The following is a 23,713-nucleotide window of genomic DNA, read 5'->3' as shown; positions in this document are numbered from 1 at the left end:
AAACAAAGTTGTCTCCAGTCAAGGCACATTGCAATGTCTTTCTATCATGGATCAGAGTTTGGCTTGATGACCTAGTGAGCAGCTCAGACTGGTACACAGGTGAGAGGGTCTTCCTGTAAAAGCAGAAAGCTCTGCAGACATGGATCAAGGTCATCAGGAGCTTTGTGTCACAATAAAGATGAAATGCCTAAAGGTAGGCACTATCTGTATTCGATACAAATTCTTAGCGATTTAGAGGATGGAATGGATCACAATGCCCTATTCTTGTCTTGTACATGTGTCTGTGTTTTGATTTCTAGGAACACCTGTTGCTAATGTAGCACAAAAAGAAGGTTCAGGTTTGTAATGACCTTGTTTGTGGATTTTTTTTCTTGCTGTGTTGCTGTAACAGAGTGAACAAATTGATAACTTTTAATTTTAACAATGAGGAATAGTACTTCATAATTAGGCCCAACAGGTTACTGGGTTTATAAGTATGTTGGCCAGAAAAAAGGTTACGACTTCTGTGATGCAAAATTAGGAATATTCAATTCAATTATGAGTATTTGGAGGGAAAAAGATGTTTTGCTGCCATTAGGCTTAAAGTATACTGTGCCACTGTCTTTGTATTTGCCAGCTTAATTTTTTTTGAGGGGATGGAGTGCATTGCAAGCTGGCTGTGAGCTTCTAGTGATACAAAGTGGGCTGTCAAAATGAGTAAATTAAGTTAAAGAAGGGTGAGGTGACACAAAACAGTGAATTAAAAAAAGTACAAGAACTGAAGGACGTCTAAGGGAGATGAGAGAAATGTAACTGAATGGATTGGTAGGTCAGAAAAAAGGAAAGCAGAATGGTAGGGAAGGCTAGTAATGGAATAAAAAAGGAAATCAGAAATAAGCAAGAAGGATCCATAGTAATACACTGATTTTGAAAGTCTAGTACTGAAGTCAAATTTGTGGATGCCAAATTGAAAGAGGAATTTTTTTTTCCTCCGGAAGTCTGCATACTTAACTCCTGAGCGGCTAACGTTTAGATCTGATAAATTCATAGTTGCCATGATTGTTTTGTGGTCTACTCAAAATATAATTTTCCTATTGTTTTTTTAGATTAATTTTATTTATACACACACATATATTCATGGATTCTTGCATATTCACTGTCTCTTGTTTCTGGACTTTTTCTTTTCCCCAGAGAGTGTGAGCTGAGTAAACCAAATCAGTCAGGTGAATAAAAAGTTACACAGGTAAATTCCTGTTAGAGTTAAAAAGTTGCACTGAGCTTTCTTGCCCATTACTGTATCTTTATTCCTTCTGTCCATTCAGATCTCCCTCAAACACTATTTTTAATTTAACCTATTTTTGGTAGCCACCTCACTGTCCTGAAATTTGCTGCTGCCCTCTGAATGAGAGGGAATGTAGGACCGAGTTGGTTATGGTGTATTTTGGGATTGACATTCTCCCGGGAGCTGCACCCCAGCTCTTGCCAGCAGCTCCTTAGAACTTGAACAGTTGCTTTTGCTGCAGGGGCCGAGTCCTGAAATCCATCCCCTTTCCCCCACCCCAGCCATCTGTAGTACTCTTCCTCAGGTTTGGAATTGTTTGTAGTATGTGGAAAACATGATAAATATAAATCCTATTGTTTGGAGTTGATTGACATGGGCTTATTCCTTGAAAAGCTGACGTCTCCTCCCGTTTTTCATGTGGAGTACTAATGTGAGTAGAATGGCCTTGCTGATTAAAACTCTTTTGGAATGGAGCTTGGTATTTGCTAATGATCTTGGGAGTGGGCGGGAATGTGCTTGGGGCCTTTCCGAAGGGGAATTGCATGATGTGAAGTAGCATTAATAAAAAAATAGCAGGTTTGTCTCTACAAAGAAACAAATCTGTGAGCTGATGATCTATTGGTGTGTTGCTTGAAATTCTATTTATACACTTGGGGAACATGTGCTTAAAAAAAAAAAATTAAAAAATTGTCAGAGAGATTGTGCTGAGGTTACCAAAATTTGATACCTGCTTTCTATGAAATACTGCTTATTCCAGGTAAAATCTTTTTGCCTAATTATTTTTTTCAATTAACTTGCTTTTCTGTCTGAGGAGGTGACTCTGTAGGTTAGTGTTACCTAATCAGTATTTTGTTCCTCATAAAGCATTAGTGTTCCTCTGGAAGCTATAAAAGAAGCCATCAACCACGTTTCTTAGGATATAGGAGGCAAAATTCTTGTGCTTTTTTTCCCCAAGTACCAGTTCTTTTCCATCAGGGTCAGTCTACATTCATGACCTTCCTTTGGGTGCCCAAATATCTGTAGCACCTGACCTTGCCCTCCTCTCTGCACCATGTATTAGCAAATACACTAGAGTGCTATTTTATTCACATTATTCCCATCTCCTGCTTGGCAAAACCCAGCTCTTGGCAAAAGGTATTCTCTGTCATGCAGCTATGGCTGGGATTGAGTGTCCTAAGGGAATTCAGGCTACTGTTGGTTTTTTTTCTGCGGTTTTTTTGGTTGCATTGCATGATACGTATGATACATTGTATGTACAATACAGCTCCAAGGGGGTTGGGAGAGAAATTAGGGGTGAGTCTTCATTTCATGCATTCTGCCAGAGCCTGAGTTACATCCACAACCCAATGAACTTGTGATTATTTACTGTGATTATTTAAAAATAACAGAAAAAGTAGGGAGTGTGGCACAGTGATTGCACTGTGGTTATTACATAGGCTGTAATTAATGCTTGGAGTGAAATGTAGTTGGAATGTCGCTGTAATCCACAACAGGATTGCTGTGGAGCTCGAGAGCTTATGTAGTCCATGTTTTTGTCCCAAACTTTCCTTGTTTCTCTTTGTCCAGCTTTTTTTTGTTTCCAGAGCCAGAGAATTCACAGACCTTGCACGTTGTTTTCCATTATTCTCCCTGTGGTGACATTTTTCCCAATGTGTAGTGTACATGTTGTTGCATCATTCCAAGCCTGTTACACTTATCCTTTTATACACAAACATGGAAATTTTCATGATTTTTTGCTTAGTTTCAAGGGTCTAGAAATGTCGTTAAATACCTGTGGATAGTGAAGCCCTAGAAAAAATGTTATAGGTAGGCTGTGGTATCAAAGATTTGTAAGAGCAGCTTGTAATGACAATTAGGTTAGAAATCACTTCCATTGAGTTGGTCATACTTCAGAAAGGGAATTGTCTGTTCTGGAAATTGGGCTGGATGATTTCTTCAGGTCCTTGTTGGATCATAGACTTACCTTTAACCTATGACCAAAAACATTTGAGGTGAATAATGGAACCTTTGAAAAGTAAAACCATGAGCTCTTGCAGGACCTTGCTTTGCTACAAAATAGACAGACTTCTTTTTATGCTCAGGTTACTAACTATATTGACATTGAAGTAGCTTTTCTCCAAGAGTGTTCACAGTAGAGTCTCAGTTTTGGTCTCCTAAACAGTGTATTCAGTGCATCCAACTGATTGAAAATGCAGTTTGTAGCTATAAATTTAACTCAACTCTTGGTAACTTAAATAATTTGAGCTATGTACACTTCCCTATTTTGGTATTTCTTTTGCAGTCTGCATAGGGAAAATATGTGCCATTTTTTTTCCCAGGTGTTTTCTTCCCTTTGTAACCTCAGAACTGGACTGATTCTCAGTAAGCGTGATTTTTCTCTGGGTTTTAATCCCCACTCAGGTTCATAGAAATACAGTAATTTTGTTTTTTCATAGCAGCTGGCTTCAGGGTCAGGCTGGGCACCAGTGGCCACTAGAAAGATGGACTGGGTGCTGCCTCACCAGTATCGATGGCAGCAGCAGTATCCAGCATGGCATGAGGCAGGAGTAATGGAGAAACTGGCCCAAGACTGGATATTGGATGTCTAAGGAGGATCTTGGTGTGAGAGTTTAGAGGAACTGAGAATTCTGTATTGGATGGCTTGATTAAGGAGAGATTAGGGACAGAAAGGTGGCAAGGATTTAGGGTAGAGCAGTGTAGGATGTCTCTTACAGCCCATCTCAGGAATAAATACTTTTCTTTGTTTTGATGGTGTCCAAAATACCCAAATTTAGTCTCATCTGAAGCATTTGACTTTTGTACCCTGCACTGACAGCTCTTATTATTTTTGTGTTCTTACTCAGGTTTACTCAAAGAAGTAGAATTTTTGTCAAAGGAGAAACTTGAGCTTCAGTGTCAGGCAGAAAAGGACCATTCCAACTTACGCTCTCAGATGAAGATTTTGGAGGTGGAACTGGAAGACCAGCTGCACAGTAACCAAGATCTGGCTACACAGTTACTGGAGGTTGCTGAATTAAAACAGCAAATTGAAGTTCTTGAAAAACAGCTTAAAAATCAGCGGCAGTTCATGGATGTAAGTAAGAGACCACATTTTCATGGGTTTGGAGGTAATAAATTCTCATCCTGGTTTTGAGACATGGAAGGTGGTTCCCAAAACGGGCTGTTTTCAGTTTTGGTTGAAATTAAGACTTTGGTATTCTAGTCTCATAAAAGAAAAAAAAAAGTTAAATTTTCAATTCCTTTTTTGTAGTATTGCAGCGTAATTTTTCCTTTTTATTAATTGATAATTGTAGTTTATATGTACGTTGCAGTCAAAAAGGTGCTTTCTCTTTTTTTTTTTTATTCCCTCTAACTGTAGACATGCTTTCAGGACTACTAGAAGGTAGTCCTGATTAGTTATTAATAATTAGTTAATTATTTTTTAAATTAACAGTTTCTTCACCACAAAAACAAACCCCAAATTATTCTTGTACTCAAGATTGTAATGAAATCTTCAAAAATATTTTGATTCTCTCTGGCTGGGTTTACAGGAACAAGCCATAGAAAGGGAACATGAACGCGATGATTTTCAGCAGGAAATTCAGAAATTGGAAGAACAGTTAAAACTGTCAGCAAAATCACAGACTTCAGGACAGTCCAGAGAGCATAGGGTGAGTAAAATCAGAGTTGGTGGCCAAAGGAGTTTGTTTATTACAATTAAATACCAAAACTGTTTGTTCTTGGGGGTCTAGCTCTTGGGAGACTTTTTTCCTCTGTTATGCAGAGAGCAGATCTTTCCCCAGCTGATTGAACTACATTTAGGCAATGAGGGTGCACTTACATTATTTGTTATAGAGATGGAAAGAACCGTTGTATGTGCTTTACACTAAAGTTTCTGAGTCTGATTTAAGTGAACTAAGGAGGACAACGCTACAGACACTCTGCTCTAAGAAGTGCTTCTGAGGAATGATTTTTGGGTTCTAAATATGTTTATTTTTTTAATCTATAACAATTGTAATAGAGATGTCCTTTGTCTGCATGCCTCATCCTATTTAAGTTTATAAATGAGTCCTTTTTTGCACATGTTCATTTGTTTGATGCTTGGCTTCAAAAATTAACTTTTGCTTTTTTTTTTCTTTTGGTTGGTTTTTTTTCACATAAATGAACATTATACAGAACTATGAATTGATTCTACAGGTATGGAAAACAGTATGAATGTCTCTTTTCCTTTCAATCCCTTCTAGATATGCTATAGCTTTTTTCCTCCTCTTGATATGTCAAGGCATGACTCAGCATGACTTGGAGCTAAGGATACAGGTTTTAGGGTGGCAGAATTCTTGCAGGGAATGAAGAACTGCTTTCAATTTAATTTCCTGTACATAAGTACTTAGCTCTCCTGGCTTATTGCTCAGAGGTGTTACAGGCAGTTATTCACTGAAACAGCCTTTTGGTATGAAAGGAGAAGTTGAGGTTTGGAGCATGAAACAATGGTACTGGAATGGTGATGATAAAACTGTGCTTTAGCCTTCAGCTTTTGTTTGTGGCCTGGCTCTTACCAAAACTTCAATGTGTAAGCTACTTAATTTCCTTTCCATCTGTCTATTTATGTATAGTTTATGGAACTGTGTACCTCAGTGTGAGAGGTGTACATCTGTATCTTTGATATGAATGAATTTTCACTGAATGAATTTTCCATGCTGGAGGGCATAGCTGAAAAAAAATCAATGCTGTAGCTTTGCAACCTCTCTCAGAAAGGATGAAAACTTACTTGGAGAAAAACACACAAGGATGGTAACTAAGTAAGTGACATTTGCGGGTAGGGTGAGGTATGCAGGCATTCTGTGCCAGGAAATGTCAATATTTGTTCAGTTTTTTTAATGCAGCTGTAACATCAGTAAGTGCTTAACTTGAAACCAAATCAGCTCAAGTGAACTCCTGATTTCTGCATGTAGCAGTTACAACAAGTTTCCCTCTCTGGTGTTTACTAGGTTCAAGGTATGTGTGAGTGGGATTATTTTGTACAAAGAGTGTTGACAGGTTCTTGGGAGCTGCAGTGTGCACTGTGAGAGTGAAGGTTATAAAAGTGTTTTCTCAGCTACAGGATTGCAGCACCAGCTTTCTAGCAATGTAGTGTTATAAACATGCTTTTTATGTCGGAAGTGTCATAGTTTTGGGATTCTGATGCCAAAATTTTGTAGAATTCGAAAGATTAGACTTCTAGAAGATTTGCGTATACCCAAAAGCTTTACTGTAAGGCTTGTGTTATGGTTAGCCATGATTAGTTGCTGATGAGAGCAGAAGGGAGTAAGATCCGTATACAGTCAAGGAAATGTTTGTGCCTGTAAGCAGTTGAAAATGTAATGTTCAAAATTTTCGGGTTTTGTAACCAGTCTGTTACACTCTACCTGCTTATTAATTTGACTCTTCTCCATTTGCTCAAGCATGTTTTGCTGCTTTAGTAATATCTGCACAATACTTTGAAGATGTAAAGATCTATATTAATGCAAAAATTTTTATTTTATAATGTTGAAGTGGGATTTGCATAAATTCAGACACTTTTTGATGAACAAAACATTTATTTTGTAAAATCCCATCTTCCTTGCTCATGGGTATTGACTAAATTATTTCTCCTTTCCCACTGCTCCCCTGCCTGAGCTTGCTTTCACTATGCTAAATGACTTTATTGCACCCTGAGGTAGTCTATCTATCACACCAAAGCTCCTAGCCTTGCCTTCACCTTGATTACTGGGATGAATGAATGACTGTTTTCCTGCAGCTAAAATTCAAAATGGGTATCCTCTTCATATTTAAATGATTTTTGGAAAAAGACGTACTTGTCCTACGTTGACTCCTGGAAATCTCTGATTGCATATTTATCCTTCAGTTCTTGGTATCTTCCTTTAAACTGGAATTCCTTGGATTATTGGAAGAGGGTTCTGAGGTTACAGAAATAAATCCAAAGCTATTATTAATAATTCATGTAATCTTGGTGGGTTTTTAATCTCATAACCCACTAGCCCCCACCACCAAAAGGCTCCTTTGAGAGTATACCTTCATCTAGTGCTTCATGAGAGTACTGCAAGTGTTGAGAGAGTAATCACACGTGTATCTAAGAGCTGCTGCATTTGGAAAACAAGATTTCAGAAAGCTAACTTTTTCATACTTTCTATGCATATTTAGTTTTATTTTCACCTGGGATTTTAGCACTACTTTAATCCATAGTAAAACCTGCTTTAACACAAAATTACTCTCGCTTTCAACTGGAAGGAAATTTGTTCATATTGCCTGAATATCTGTATACTGTAATTCTGTGTAGGTAGAATCTTTGCAAGCAGAAATAAAAGAGAAGATGGGTGATTACAATAAACTGTTACTAGAAAAGGAGCGAAAACACCAAGAAATTGCAGCTCGTGATAAAGAGATAGAAAACCTGGTGGCACAGATCCAAGAGCTGAAGCTCAGTGGTGCTGAGGTCTCAAAGACTGTACACAGCTTGGAACAACAGCTGCAGAAAATGAAGAAAGTGGAAACTGAACTGAAACAGGTGATTTTTAAATCCTTATATAAATGGGTTTGGCATTACATGACAGTGGCTTTATGGGGGTTGTCAGTAGTGTTTGCGATGCTGTCTCGCACTCAGTGGTGAGTTAAATTGGTGAATTAATGGCACATATTACAGCCACGGTGTTGGGGTTTTAGGAGTTCTCCTAGGTTTTTTTCTGTTAAAGGAATTTTCCCCCCATACTGTTGCTAGGAGGACAATTGCTGGGTACTTGAGGAAAACAAAGAGCTACCCATTGGGGGTGGGGTGCACCTGGCTACTCTTTTATTTTCACCTGGGTGTGTGGGCAGTTCGGTCCCCTAACGCTGGAGAGGGAAGCTGTTTTTTCCTCGGCTGTTTTTTTTCCTTCTGCGGAGAAAGACCCCAGGATCCCCAGCCCACCTTCCCTGCCCCGCTGGAGGCCGGGCTGTGGCCGCCCTGCCCCGCCGCTGCTTCGAGCCTTCGCTACGTTGTAGCCCTGCTCGGCCTGCCTGCCCAGGCCTCCAGGGGGTTCTCCGTTAGGATACACCTCGTCTGCCATCCGGGATTTGTGCTCGTCCCTGCTGTTCCAGCCTGCTGTTCCCAAGGGTCCAGCCGGACACCAGGATCGGCTCCCCAGGGGCTTGTGAAGCTCCTTTGTTCCATCCCTCCCAGGATCCCAGACCAGCAGTGCCGCGTGCTCCCTGAGCTCGCTCCGGAGCGCCCCCTGCAGCCGCGGGGGAACCATCGCACCTGCCCTGCTCACTGGGAGCCGCCAGCGCCCCTGCCGGCTGCGAGCGGAACTGCACCCGAGGGGAAAGGGCCTGACAGCCGAGAAGGCTGGGACTGGGTTTGTGATTGTTTGCTGTTACTGCCATAGTTGTTGTTGTTTGTTTGACTGGTTATACACATATAGATAAATAATAGTAAAGAACTGTTATTCCTATTTCCCACATCTTTGCCTAAAAAGCCCCTTGATTTCAAAATTATAATAACTCAGAGGGAAAGGGGTTACATCTGCTATTCCAAGGGAGACTTCTGCCTTTCTTAGTAGACACCTGTCTTTTAAACCAAGACACACAGTTTTAAATAATCTCTGGTCCTACAAACTCCTTAAGTCCACTATAAAGACTTACATACTACTTGTAAGTAGGGTGTCCTTAGGTATTACTTACAGGACTTGAGTAAGGCTTACTCAAAGCCCTGGTATAGAGGCTGCTTTTGACAGTTGTCATGTTTGCTGCTTCAGAGCTACTCTTGTGCTTGTCTGGAAGTTTCTGAGAAGGTAGTGTTACTGAATATCAAACATTGAGGGTCTTCAGTAAAGTACCTGTGTTTAAAATGAAATTATCTTAATCTGTACCCCTTCTTGCTCTGTCTTTGAAGCCAGATCTGTTTGCCATAGTCCGAAACTTCTAGTGCTTTGTTACTACTACAGAGTTAATCACAGCCTAGAGTTAAGAATTTCAATCCATTTAGCAAAATTTACCAAACATCTGAGTAACTTCTTCTACCTGAAGAAGTTTCTATCTGAAACTGAATGTTCCGTTTCCTCCCAACAATTTTCCTTGGTTGAGTATTGTTAAAAGCTTTGTGGAGATCTTGTTGTCTACAGTCATGTAATATGGGCTTATAAGAAGGTGGAGTCAGACTAGAAGGTGCAAATGAAAGGATGAGAAGATACGAGTATAAACAAGGGAAATTCCAATTAAATGGAAGGGGGAAGTGGTCACACTGGGGGCAGCCACTCCTTAAAGGAAGCTCAGAGTTGCAGTGGTGTCTCTGACTGGGAGATGTAAGAATTGCCTGAGCAGACCCAAGTTGGTTGTGCTTTGAGTTGGAGAACTCTAAAGACCTTTCCCAGCTGAATTTTTTCTGTGGTTTTATCCAAACATACAAAAGCCATGCCCATTTAATTTCTGTCTGCCTTGGTATGGATGGAGACTGTGGTGCTGCTTGCTGTCGGCAAGTTTCTCTTTCCTCTGGAGTCTTGGCTTGCTGTTAAACAGGCTTTCTTTAACCATGTGAATTCAGAATATTCTTTTAGTTGTCTGAATGTCCCCATCAGTTGGTGTTTTGTAAATATCTTAAATAAGCCAAACTCTTGAGTTTGGTTTTTCTTTTTTTTTCTGAGAAACTAATTAATCCAATCTAAACTAGGCTGTACTATTCATTTTGCCACCTGTAAGCATTGTAATAGCTTGTCTTGAAGCAATTTTGTGCAGTTAATAAGTTCCATTGGAGCACTAACAACAATTACATGCCATGGTATTTTTCTGTAAAAATACACTTGATGGGAATGATAATTGCAGAGTTTTATTGTCCCCCAAATGCCAACATATGAAAAATGCATGTATTGCAGGTGATAGAGAAATAAGGAATAGGTCTGGAAGTAGAATGTCTTGAATATTGAACAGTGGGAATACTGAGTAAAGTCACAGCTAACAGATCCATTTGCCCTGCTGTGATGTGCATGGAGCAGGTCTTTGTTTTATCCTGCTCTAATTCCTTTCAGTGGTTCATGTTGCTGATATGTAACATTGAAGCTCCTGGATAGGGTTGTGCTGGGGGCGTTGCTCGTCCTTTTGCTTGAGACCTAAGAAGTGGGGCTAATTTAGGGAGTAGGCTCTCCTGTGGATTTTGGGATTCATTGAAGAAGACACCGCATTAGACTACATGTGAATGACCACCCAGAACGTTTTACAGTGAAGGTGCATTATATACAGCCCTGATATTTGCCTGGTTTGCCACTTGATTTTGCTGGGTCACTGTAGCAACCTCAGGACGTGGCAACTAGAGAAGGCCAGGAGGAACTGAACTCTTGTGTGCAGGGCTGTACTGACACTGCACACTTGCAGCTTTGCTGTCCAGGAAAGGCAGGGACACGGGAGCTAAGGCAGCCCACTTCTGCAGGAGTCTGGGTTGCACATTGTTGCTGACGAGTTTTGGTCAGTGATCAGTGTGGTTTGGGTACCGTATTTAGTTGATAAAAAACACCAAAAAAAGAGGCTCTGCTGTTGCTTGGGCTTTGGTTTTATGTGTGTTCTTTCCTGAGGAGCTGCCAGAGGGGCTGGTTGATATCACAGGTTTCATGTGAGGGCAAGAAAAATTTCCGTTTTTCCCTTATCTTTTGATACTGTGATACGGTATTAACTTTGCAATTTATTTTTATTTTTTTAATTGCTACTACTTTCAGTTTACAATCAGAAGATGCTAGCTATGTACTCTGGGTCTTAGATCTCTTGAACTAGAGAGAAGATGGTTAAATTTATGTATTTTTTTTACAAATCATACAATGAGTCTAAAATAACATATTAAAGATATGTGCATTAAACTATGAGCAGAGTAAGTGTTGAACAGCAGAGGGAATTACTGCCTTAGGTTTCTTGTCCAGCTTTACTGTATCTGAAGTACAGATATGTAGGCTTATTGTGATGCCATGAAGATTTTTTGCCTTTTCTTTTATACCCCTATTATACCTTTTTTACAACTTCTGTATTCTTAGTGCTTTTTTAGACTTAGCTACATTCTTAGACTTGTTTGTCAAGCTGAGAGACTAAACTTTTTAGAAGCTTAGAAGTAGTTAGGGATCAGTGTGCCCCAGACCCCAAGGTGCTCTCCAGAACACATTCTGTAAACTAAGATAGAACCATCCAAGGGAAGGCTCCTTGGGGAGGGGGGCTCACTTGAGCCTCTCATTGGGGAATCTTTGATAGATATGCTAATTAGTAAGACCTATAATGTTATACCAGATCTTTTGGGGGGGGATTGCAGGGTGCATTTTGGTGCATTCCACCTGGACGTAGTGCACCTAAAGATCCTTAAAATGAATACCAAGGTAAAATGCCTTTTCCTCTTCTAACTGTGTTTGACTCTTGATTTTAAGACCAGGAAAAGGCATCAGTTGTTTGGACAATTCCCAAGTGAACCTTCCCTCCTTGGACTGACCCAGCTCTCGAGAAGGACTGTGAGAGAAGGAAGATCAAAAAAGAATTTTTTAAATAAAAACACCATAGCTTGGCAGATCACAGGTTGGACAAACTCAGTCCCGCTTTATCACAATCTGACTGAACTTAATGTATTTATGACTAGGTTTTGATCTACCCAGAACTCTTAATTTCTTAAATTGTGTCCATCTGTCAAATTTAGTTTGGCACATATACGGTATCATAAGAAATTTGGAAATGGCTATAAGGCCAAGATGTTATGTTCTTAAATGTATAAAATGCTGTGTAACTGAGAAAGTATAATTATCATTGAATGCTAAATTTTCAGAAGTTTTAAACTTGGATTACAAAAAATAAAGGGGTAAAAACATTCAGTTGTTTTGAATTCCTGTTTATAGGCCATTGGGATTATGTACTTTTCTTGTACAGGGTGTGTCAGGGTCGATGAAGTGTTTCGGCAGGATTGTCCTGGTTAGGTAGGTTTGTATATTAACAGCAATTCTGACATTAAAAAAATCATTTTCCAGGATAAAGAGGCATTGCAACAGCAGCAGTACAACAACCTGATGCAGATCTCTGCCCTGCAGTCTAAACTGGATGAAGCGAGGCACCGAGTCCCAGTGGATGGCAACTCTGCTCCGGTGCTGAAGGAGCAGCTACAGGCAGAGCAGGAAGCACTTCAGGTCAAGGAGAGAGAGGTGAGTGTTTTGGGAAAGTCCTGCAGACTTTGAGTTGCTTTAGCCTCAACTAACCTTCCTTTTTCTTGCTTTGTTTTGTGTCCATCTCCCTTCCTGCTGGAAATGGTCTTGTGATTATTCACATAACTTTGAGACTGATCAGTATCAGTTGTTAACTGATTTTCCTTTCCTTCCAGAGTTGAAGTGGGTAGATAAGTTTTTGTTTGAGAGTCAGGGATAATTCTTTTAAGACCAGAAAGGGCAATTACCCGCAATGGTGTAATTTAATCTGTTTTGAGAGAATGTTTGTGATGAGTTTTTGTGTCAAGCTAAGAAGAAACAGAGAAATTGGTCCCAACATTTGGAACTTTTATTGGATTTACATGTATAGATGCATACACAACCCCACTGTATGTTTATATTGTTACTAAATAATTATTATAATATCTGTGATATAGAAACATAGTCCAGTTAAATGGTAGTGTTTACTACCATTCATGTGAAGAAGAAACACAGGAGTGATCCTTCAGTCTACACCATTCTTTCAAGAGCAATAGAAGATAATAAAAATTAATTTCTTACAGATGGACTTCCCATTTCTCTTATGAAGTTTTATTTCAACAGTCATAATCCCCAAAGCCACTATTACCTTGCTACCCATTAAGGCAAGAGATGATAAAAACATTACACTGCAGAGAAAAGTGTGGTTATTGAATCATCTCTTTGTTGTCTGTGTTACTGGGATTGGCACTGTAATGCTCATTTCTGGCTTCTGGGAGGAGAAGGATGGTGTTTATATTGGCTGCTTGTCATTGTTGCACATCAAATGCTAGTATGTCTCATATTGTTACATCGAATGACATCAGTCAAGCCTTGATCGTTCACAATACAGATTAATGGATCTTTGTGAGCAGATAGTTTTGTTTTTTTTTTTTTTTCTTTTTTTTTAAAAAAGAAAACAGAAATCCACCTTTGTAGTACTTTGGTTTTGCAGATGAGGAGCTGGAACACAAGCTTCTCGCTCTCTTTTTATGTCTCAGATTGAGGAGACTGACAGCCGGACTGACAATCTCACAGAGTCAGACCTGAAACCAGACAGAATTTACCTGTGAGAATATTACAGTGAAATTTTGCAGCTTTAGTAAAACTCACAGAGAAGGCCAAGAAGATAATTAATAAGAGAAGATGTTCTGGACACAAGGAAAGGATGTTCTTGTTATGGGACATTGAGAGTGTACAAGGAAGAACTTGTGAATAATATGTAGCAACTATACTTTTGCTTGTATAGCTGATTGTTTACTGCCTGAATGGTCATTGTTTGTTAGGCAGCCTTGTCATTGTTTGCTAAGCAGCCAATCTTAAATTAGGCCACAGCCACTGTGAAGAGGTATAAGAATAGCAGTAGAGAAAAGAAAAAATCTTTCTACCTCTTTTGACTATGGATTATGACTAGTGTGGCTTTTATATGCGCCTCGACAAAAGCTACATCAGATATTTTATTAATGCAGGTTGATTAGTTTAAATCATTGAATTTGCTGAAGTTACTTTTTGCCATTAAATAATACGGTAAATGAAGTTTTATCTTAGAGCACTTAATTGAAACAACTATGCATATTTTTTTTAGATTGCAAACTTGCTAGACCAACTAGAACAATATAAAGATAACCTGAGCAAGAAAGATGAGGAGATATTGCAGCTGAACTTGCAGTTAGAGATACAAAAAAACCTTAATACTTCCAACATCACCCAGCTTCAGGCAGAGAATGCACACTTGAAGGTAGGTTCCTTTAGCCTTAGTGCACTGCCTGAAATGTCAGAGACCTGCTTTCTTGAGAGTGTTGAAGTCTTCATCTCATGATGTTGTAAACAGATGTTTGGGTTGTTTCTCTTGCCAGCAGAATGTTGCGTTACCTTTACAAGACTGATGCTGGGTATATTGCAGAACCAAAGCCCCCCCAGTATTCTCGATTCATGCTCATAGCATTATCTTATACAGTGATTTGATTTAAATCAAAGCTGAGGTTATTTTCTGGGTTGGGGCAGTCCAACACAGTGGTGCAAACCCAAAGAAGCTGTAGTCGTGTCCCTGAGTTCATCATTACAGTAAAGAGGAGAATGTTTAAATAAAGCCCCTAGTTCTGTTGTGCCATTAGGTTGAGAGACAAAGTCAGTCCTTTCTAATGAGATGATTGTTTTTTCTGGTCAGGAGGATCTAACAAAACTTCATGTGAAGCAAAGTCAGGACCTGGGTATTAGTGATTCCTCAGCTTTGTCATTCCCACAAGCACTGCTTGAAGAAAAGAATCAAGAAATCGATCACTTGAATGAGCAGATGAAGAGACTTCAGCATGAGCTGCAGAATGCTCTGGAGAATAAAGTAAGAGTGCTTATTGTAAGAGTGTTCATTGCTTGATTTTTGGGGGAAGCAAGGTGTGCAGATTCTTATTGTAAATGAAATCTGTTTGATAATTCTCTTAGGAAAGCAGGGATTATTTTGAAAAGTTACCAGCTGAAATGTGTGTTTCTTCCTGCTGTTAAATGTGTGATTTAATGCCTGTGTGATTCAGATGAGAAATATAAACTGTGTGCAATAATAATTCTCTACATACAGTAATATTCAGTCCTTATCCTTTTGCTTAGGTTGCAGAAGACCAAAAACCTGAAATTGAAGAACTCAGATCACTGGTCGAGCACCTTCGTGTTGACCAGGAGAGGCTGCGCAAGGACAAGGATGACGAGGTGGAGCAACTCCATGGAGTAATTGAGAAGCTTCAAAAAGAGCTGGCACAATTTGGACCAGTATGTCATGAAGATAGTGACAACCAAGATTATTTCTATGAAGGTGCATTGGGACAGTCAGTGGAAAACCTTCAGAATGAGTTGAAGAAGGAACTGGTAGATTGTCAGGGTGATCCTGATCCAAACAGAAGAAATGCATCACTACTCTCCAAAGTGAGAGAACTTCAGGAGGAACTGGAGCTTGTCTCAGCTTCTAAAGAAGCTCTGCAGCAGCAACTGGAAAAAAAGGAATTGCAGCACAAAACAGAAGTGGAAAATTTGGGGAAAAAATGCCAACAGTTGCGAGAGTCATCAGAGCAGTCTGTTTCAGAGCTCACCTCCCTGAGAATCCAGCACCAGGCACTTCAGGAAGAATACAGAGTTTCCCAAACTTGTTTGTCTCAGAGAGAGGCTGAGACAAAGATGACTACATCTCGAGTTCAAGAACTTGAAGATAAGGTGAGAGAAAGGGAAGCAACTATTCTAGAGAAACAGATGCAAATTAAGACAATGGCAGATCAAAGAGAAGCTGACACAACTGAGCTGCAGTACTTAACAGAAAAGGCAGCAGAGCTCCAATCAGAGTTGGAAAAGAGAGATGCAAGTCAGGCACAGGATGTTTACGGTCTTCAGTTAGAAGTTTCTAGACTTGATTTCCAGGTGCAAGCCCTGAATCAGAAAGAAGTAGCTTATCAGAGAGAAATCAAGGAACTTCAAGGGAGCACTGCAAAACTGGAAGGTGAAAGCAAGGCCCATACGAAAGAGCTTGAAGCCTTACGATTGGGAAGAGCTGAAGTTCTTTCACAGTTGGAATCTTACAAGCTGAAGGAGCAAGTAGATCATGAAGAGACTAAATTTCTCAAGCCATTCTGCCAGAGAAAAAGAAAAGATGTAGCCCTTAAAAATGGAATGGAGGAATTAGAAGCCAATATTGATCAGTCATTTGGAGTAGTGGCTTCCCCTACTGCTAAACTGGTACATTATTTGATTTTTAATAGTATTATTTGTGGAGATTTTTAAGAATAATCTATTTCTAGATTAATAGATTGAATACATTTTCCCCATTTTAATTTATTTTGCCTGTGAGAGTAGTTACTAGGTTATATTCCTTCCTTTCTCTCCACCTGTGAGCTCTTCCCAGCTTATTTTTTTTCCCTCCTGATCTGTTGAGGAGGGAGAGTGAGAGGGTGGGCATCTGCAAGCCAAGCAATGAACCCACCATTAGCTACCAAGACTGTTTGCCATCCTTCATGGCTGTATTGGAGAACTACTTGAAAACACTTCATCATGTCTCCTTTTCTTTTCAGAAATTCTTATTTACTGTGACTCTTTCTTGTAATTATTCTGAGTTTTTCCTAGAACCATTTCCTCCAAGTAACCTAATTGTCTTAAATTCTTATTAAATCATTCAATTTTAGAAAGCAGTAGGACTCAGATTACCCCTTTTTTCAGAGAGCTGTAGAAATCTGTCATACACCAATTTACTGTCTTTAAAGGCTGGTTTACAGAGGTGATAAGTGCTAGTTAAGAGGGCTTATATGAAGAGTTTGAGCACACAGGAGAGGAAAAACGTTCCGTGTCAGACTTATGTGGAATTTCAGGGCCCTGCTTGGCAGTATGATATAATAATCACCCAAGGTAGTTGACTTACTTAAAAAAATGATAGGATAATTGCTATGTATAATGACATGTTTATTTTAAAATGGAAATGAAGAGAGTAGCTATGCAGAACATGTGATCATTCCTGGTGTTTATATTTTTATTTGCGTGGAAGTTCAAGTTTGGAGCGCTGCCATCAGTGCCTGGGTGGCACTGTACATTCAGGGTCTGTCCCAGAAATCTCTCATGAAAAGGAGACAGGTGGGAAAAATGTTGAATGACCCATGCAGATTGGTATACTTCAGACCATGGAATGTGTCTGTACTAGGCAGCAGACTTCCAATCCAGTGACTGCTGGACCATGTTGCTTATACAGGTAGGGATTGTCAGATCCCTGTTTAGAAAACAGAAGTAATTTAGGATCCAGTGAAGAGAGAATTGGTAACATTTTGAAGGATATCAGGGAATGCTGGAATTCTGGGGGCAGTTAAGTGATTTAAAAATCACTTTTCAAATAGAAACTCAGACTCTGAAGTGTTTAAATTGATGTTTATATGTCAGTATATGTGTTTCCAGGTTTAAGTGCTAGAAGTTTTTAAGTAGGCTGAGGAGGGATAATTATCAAATTGGAGAATATGTTGAATCAAAGTGAATAAATTACCATGTTTTCAAGCATTCCTTACAATAGACTTTTTCTATGGATCTAGTTCATCCTAGTATTAGAAAAAGTAATAATATTCACAGCATTCTTAGAGGAGCATAGAACCTCTCCTGCAGTTATGCTTGGGTTCAAAAGTGGAAACAATGTGAAAATTAGGAAATGTATTAAAATGAAAGCTGGAGGAGCAGCGAAAAGAGTCAAGTCCTGGCAGCTAGCACTAGGCTTAAAACAGATGATTAAGAGGGATGATTAACACAAAAGGATTTAGGTGATGGTCTAAAATGAGAGGGATAACAATTACTCACTGTATCTGACAAACTAACAGGCATGGAGGATGAAATGAAATTTCCATGTTGACAGGTTTAAAATAAACTAAAATATCTTCTCAAATAGTGCATTATTTAGACTCAGTCACAGAATCGGAGTGATTCTATCTTGAAATTACTTAAAGTGATTGAAGGAAAAATCAATCAATTCTAACAGGTCTTTTTTTAAGTGCATGTTTCTCAGTTTGTAATCATACTCAAATTCCATTAAACAATTAATGTGTTATTTTGTTATAGGAAAAAGATGAAGTTATGTTTGACTTGACATGTCACAATAAAAATCCAAAAATGCGGATTAAGCAATTACAAGAAAATGCCTTGCACCAGGAGTTGGACATGATCCACAGCTCTGAAGGGGATCAAGATTTGAAAAAGCATTGCCAGCAAATACTGGAAATTCATCAAACTCCTGATTCACCAAAACACAATTGGAACATAGACAAAGAGACTCCAAAAGATTTCCAGAATTTAATTGCAGGTATGTCTTCATGGAGCTCGCCTGAGATCATGAGAAAGCAAGATATAAGCATGGAACTTCAACCAGTCCTTCACCTGACACCCTTCTCAGAAGCTGAAAACACAGATTTTGAAATTGTACACACAAGGTCATCCCTGCAAGGAGATAATTCCGTATCACTGGGATATTCTAACCTTGATGAAAATGGCAGTGGGGATGCAGCAGTGGGAGTAGATAGAAAATCTCCAGCTTTCTCTGGAAGTACCTATTCTGTTGATGATGATGATGAAGATATGGAGAAGAAGATTCTGGTAAGTGATATTTCATGTTTGATTTAACTCTTATTAAACAAGACTGCTCAGCTCTGTCCCCTTGGGATCATTGAGGGGCCACGGGCTCCAAGTAGTAGAAACCTACACACTGCTGGGAATAGGTCCACTAAAGTTTTGGGCATACAATTATTAGTTCCTCTCTTACTGTGATAATAACTGATAAATTTGTGATAACACTTAATGTGCCAGTAATTGAGCTAAATCTGTAAAACCTTTGCTACCACAGTACTCAGTGTACTGTAACAGCTCCCTACTTCTTCAACAATCTGTTGTTGAGTGTTAGAAGTGAGAGTGTTAGAGTGTGAGAGTGTGTTTTAAAACTGGAGAACAGAGGGTTTTCTTTTTATTGACAATATTATATATATATTGTATACATATACTTACATGTTGTCTATTCTGTAATTTCACAGGAAGATAAAGTCTGTACTTCAGAAAATTTATCTTTAGCTGTATATTTTTGTGCCTTGCTTTGATGGTTAAGTATAAATACATGTATCTTTCTTAAGACTATTAAAAGAGGAAAAAATTGAGATGGAATGGCTGCCAGAGAGCCCCAGGGTTGCATTAACCGTGGTATTTGCCATCTCTAACACTTGGATCAAGTAGGCAGTTGCTAAAATCCGCACTAGTTACAAAGTTGTCATAAATGCAGAAACCAACAGCTGGGTTCAGAAAACCAAATTAACGTGAAAAATTTATTCTCAAGCAGATGAGAGAAGCTGGTAGTCTGACTTTAACCCCTTCTGATTTACAAGATTATGAAAGATCAAGAGCATCTGCGATGAGCGATGGATGTGGCAGCAGTAAGTTGAACTTTGTAGATTCCTTTTACCTTTTGTTAACTTCAGTATTCAAACATGTTTCTCCTTTCTCCCATTTTCTTTTACTGTGGGTCTTTTATTGGAAAGCTATGCCTTTGTCAGGTGCTTCTTTGTTTAAAAAAATACATATATATATATGTATATTTGTGCCTGCTTTTACCCTTTCATCTCTACATACAGAAAAGAGGCAGGGGATTTAAGTGAGTCCTGACTACAGCACTCTTTCTGGTTCTGAGGGCAACTTACTGACTTTTAACTTGTTTAAGTTAGTTAAGATTTCAACCAGCCAACCCACTCTAACCCTGCATTCATACGAGCAGAAGAAATCATGGTTATTTTGCAAGTGGTTGTTCTAGTTTCAAGTTCTTTCCATATTTATAACACTTTCTGGGGATGGGGGGTTGTCTCTTCCTTCAGATACCAGCTCAAATTTGGTAGCTAATCTAAAGCAGGAGCTACAAACATCAGATCATCTAGATGCCAATGTCACGGATTATCTGCAATACCAGGCAATGATTCCAGATATTATGGAATCAACAAAAGAAAAGGAAATACTTTCACCACAGATGAAGGTAATGTATGATTAATATGAGCATACCAGCAAATTAAAACTGGACAGCAAAAATTAAATGCTAATAAAAAATAGCTGCTACATCTACACTGAAAACTGTTCTGTAATGGCTTAAACTTCAAGTTGATTATGGTTCTTGCCCTTGCATCTCTTGTGACAACATTACTGACATTTGCTTGTACTTGCTAGAATTGAACTAGTTTTGCTGGGACAGCACTGGTGCTGTTTTAGAATGTGGGGGTATAAGGACTGGTTAATCTGCTTTATGGGTTTGCCTTGGAGGCTTCACAGAAAGTTGTTTCAGAAGCAACCAAAGCTGGCTGATGTTGTGCTCCCCTGCCTGTTCTTGTCATCCTGATATGATGGAGAGCTGTGGAAACACCATTGTGAGGTGTGCAGGGATATGTCAGAGCCAGTTCAAGCAACACGAGGAATATACAGAAGACTGAGCAGTGAGTGGTTGAAGAAAGTATATGTCTAGAACTCTTTGGTTTGCTGAACAAGCTCTCAGCCATTTCAAAAATTCCAGCTGTGGAAAGGGAGAAATTTTCATCTATGAGAGAATACAGGAGGTTACAGTGAGTTCTTAAGTAATAAGAAACTAGAAGAAATACCCTTCTTAGAAAGTGAATCCTGCCTCCTAATATGCTTAGCACGTTCTTTCAGCTTGCTCGGCACAATGGAGGAAGACTTATGCAAGGGGAAGGTAAGCCTGAATTCAAACTCACTCAAGCTAACTGGCACAAGTAACTCACAAGATGGAGACTGGGCCTTTATCATTCCTCAAGTCAGAAGGAAGATCCTTCCCCCATCCATCTGCCTTCATAAGGGACATGATGCTCTAGGGTTGGAGCAGGAAGAGCACATGGAATAACTGATATGGTTCAGGAAAAGCCAAACATGCAAAGCTGATGAAACCATCTGCTGGCATTAGAACCAGTGCTACCAGAAAAGCACATCAGGTGTTAGTAATTGGAGATTCTTTACTGAGATGCACTGAATCACCCTCTTGCCATCCTGATCCTTTCTCTAGAGAAGTTTATTGCTTACCAGCAGCTTGTATTTGTGTTATCATTGAGGCTGCCAAGCTGAGTGAGCCCTACAGATTATCACCCGTGTAGGGTCTAACAGTACTGTAACAGGGCAGTTCAAAGGTTTGGGACCATGCGTAATATTCTCTATCCTCCCAGTGAGAGGAAGGGGACCAGGATAGAGGTGAATCCCCCGCTGTGCAGCTGGTGCAGTACTCAAGGTTTTCATTTTTATGATCACAGATTTACCTTTGAGAAGCCAGAAATGTTGGGCGCTCGTGGTACTCGCCCGACCAAATGGGACAAGAGTGGCCAATAAGCTGGCCAAACCTATAAGAAAAGCTTAATTTCGATGAGGAAGGGATTGGAGGAATGAAGTCCTTCATATTGTAAGAGAAGATCAGATTTAAGACCACCAGAGGAACCTGGACATAGGTAAATCTGTGGCACCCAAAGGCATGCATCCCAGGGTCCTGAGGATACTTTGCGCTTGCAATTGCCAAGCCACTCTCCATCATTTTTGAAAAGTCACGGCAGTCAGATAAGGTCCCCAGTGACTGGAGAAAAGGGAAACATAGCACCCATTTTTAAAAAGCATAATAACGAGCACCCTGGAAACTACTGATCTTTCAGCCTCACCTCACTGCCCAGTAAGATCATGAAATGGATTGGACATAAGTAAAAAATTTCTTGTGATGAGACACTGGCACAAAGAGGTGGTGGATCCCTAGAAGTCCATCCCAGAATCCATTCAAAATGAGACTGGATGGGGCTTTGAGAAGCCTGAACTAATAGAAGATGTTCCCCATGCCTGTCACAGCAGAGTTGGACTAGATATGGTCTTGAAAGGTCCCTTCCAACTGAAAGCCATTCTATGATTCTGTGTCTAAAAAATTAATAATTCTATAACGCATAGTCTCAGAGCCTTCATGGAAGAGGTGAATTTTATTTTACCTTAAGAAACAAAGATTTTTGGTTTTTTTAGTTTCTTTTTGAGGAGCATCAGTCTAGACTTTACTGGCTGTAAGATCTGAGTGCATATTCCAGTACTGAATGTTTAGTTTGAACAGTTTACTGTGCTTTTGATGTTAATGTTTACTGAAGGTTTTCACTGATTCTTGAGGTAATCACTATTTTGATTCCAGTGACAGAAAAGCAACTCAAGTTGCTTCAAAAGTAATTCAAAAAGTGCAAGGAAAGAATATCAAGAGTTAAATAAAAGTACTCTGTGGTGTTGTTGGAGTGAGTAGCAATGAGGAACAGCTCCACATGGAAGCTGGGATATTTCTGATGAGATGTGTGTAAGAAAAGGACTTAAACCTCCAGTGACCTTCCTTGAAAAGAGGCCAGGAAACATCTGTGCATGATGTAATAGTTTGTGAACGGGGAATTTATTTAAAATATATTGTTTGGCCTGACAATGTCAGTGGAAATTGTTTCCTCTGACATTGTCAGGCCAAATAATATATTTTGGGAGTTGTTATTTGTACATAATTTACAAAATTAAGCCAAGCTTGTCTAAATACATAGTTCAGTTTTCTGGCATCACTGGGGTTTAGTAACATAGCTTCAGACTTGATAGAATTTAATTTATTCGCAGGAAAGTTAGCTAAATGTTTCAGAAACAAAGGTAAAGTACAGCCCTTTAGCATAAATAATAATTATGCTTAATTGCATCTCAGCGTGTTGATACAGAAACCTTACTTTTGTTGTCTAGTACTATCCCATCCTACTCTTACACTGCCAGGATGCTGATGCCTGTTTCCTGATATTATCTTTTTTTTTTTCCTTCTCAGACTGTGCTGAAGATGGTGTATGAGGAGAGCTGCAAAATATTGGCTTTGTCAGAGCATCCCTTTGGTTTTAGGGAGCTGAAGAACATCCCTCAGACCCAAGCAGCAATGGAGGGCTGGCAGAAGGAGGAATTATCCCTGCTAGATGCTATCCAGTTGCTGAAGGATTACCTCAGCAAGGTGGCAGATAGAGGAGACAAGGTATGGAAATAAAATACCCTTTAAAGCAAGGTAACCAGGTTTTATACATATAAATGTGTGTTGTATATATAATACGTTATGAGGCTTGTGTGTATATATATGTTTAAGGAGTAAGGGACAGTACTCTTTAAACACTTCTAAAAGTGCTTAGCTTAAATTAACAGATACACTCTTATGATATGAAAGACATTGGGTTAGAGATCGAGAGAGGAGAGATGCCATTTTAAAAAAATATATTTTAACAGGAAACTTCAGGTGTTGCTGCTGACTGGAGAGGAGAACTTCTGCAAGCAGTACAGAGTGTGTTTGAGAAGGAGAGAAGTGTGTTGCAAATTGACTTGAAGTCTCACTTCTCGGATCCTGCAGCTGGTGACGCAAGTTCATTAGGGGAAAAGCTGGAGTATATAATGAAACAACAAGTATGAAAAGCTCTTAGAGTGTTCTGCTCAAAAATCACTTCTTTATTCTCTTATTTTTTTTTAAGGGTTTTTTTTTTTCCAGTTTTATTGTTTCTGTTGTTATATCTTGTGTGTTAATGCAGATGGCATGGGATCAGTAGCTCTTAGAGTTTCTGCTGTGGTAGCATTTTTCTTGAACTTTGTACATGGTGTTACAAAGCCTATTGGTTATTTTAGCTGGCATCCAGAAAGACTCTGACAGTGAATAGGAAATACTTGGTTGAATTCTTTCCCTCCTTCCCATTTGTCTAGAACTTCACAGACCTCTCTTGCAAAGGGTATATATTGAACTCACTCTGAA

General features: G+C 39.3%; 1 protein-coding gene across 10 annotated transcripts in view; it reads left to right on the top strand.

The window, feature by feature from the left end:
- PCNT (pericentrin) overlaps window positions 1-23,713 on the top strand; it is a 74,248-nt gene that overhangs the window by 36,920 nt on the left and 13,615 nt on the right. For 7 of the 10 annotated variants that reach the window (XM_042021143.1, XM_042021144.1, XM_042021141.1 and 4 more), the window contains 13 exons: window positions 4,105-4,334; window positions 4,792-4,911; window positions 5,417-5,437; window positions 7,557-7,784; window positions 12,235-12,405; window positions 14,009-14,161; window positions 14,591-14,761; window positions 15,025-16,137; window positions 17,986-18,516; window positions 19,244-19,340; window positions 19,776-19,930; window positions 22,757-22,954; window positions 23,200-23,373. In XM_042021143.1, coding sequence (XP_041877077.1) covers window positions 4,105-4,334; window positions 4,792-4,911; window positions 5,417-5,437; window positions 7,557-7,784; window positions 12,235-12,405; window positions 14,009-14,161; window positions 14,591-14,761; window positions 15,025-16,137; window positions 17,986-18,516; window positions 19,244-19,340; window positions 19,776-19,930; window positions 22,757-22,954; window positions 23,200-23,373 — 3,362 coding nt within the window. The remainder of the gene's footprint in view (window positions 1-4,104; window positions 4,335-4,791; window positions 4,912-5,416; window positions 5,438-7,556; window positions 7,785-12,234; window positions 12,406-14,008; window positions 14,162-14,590; window positions 14,762-15,024; window positions 16,138-17,985; window positions 18,517-19,243; window positions 19,341-19,775; window positions 19,931-22,756; window positions 22,955-23,199; window positions 23,374-23,713) is intronic. The other 3 variants (XM_042021145.1, XM_042021142.1, XM_042021138.1) reach the window with 2 other exon arrangements.

Source organism: Corvus kubaryi, unplaced genomic scaffold (assembly GCF_017639235.1).
Source record: "Corvus kubaryi isolate FWS band 111438036 unplaced genomic scaffold, C.kubaryi_AGA036_p1.0 37126, whole genome shotgun sequence".
Taxonomy (NCBI): domain Eukaryota; kingdom Metazoa; phylum Chordata; class Aves; order Passeriformes; family Corvidae; genus Corvus; species Corvus kubaryi.
Note: the sequence above shows the minus strand (reverse complement) of the source record. Positions and strands in the feature narration are given on the sequence as shown.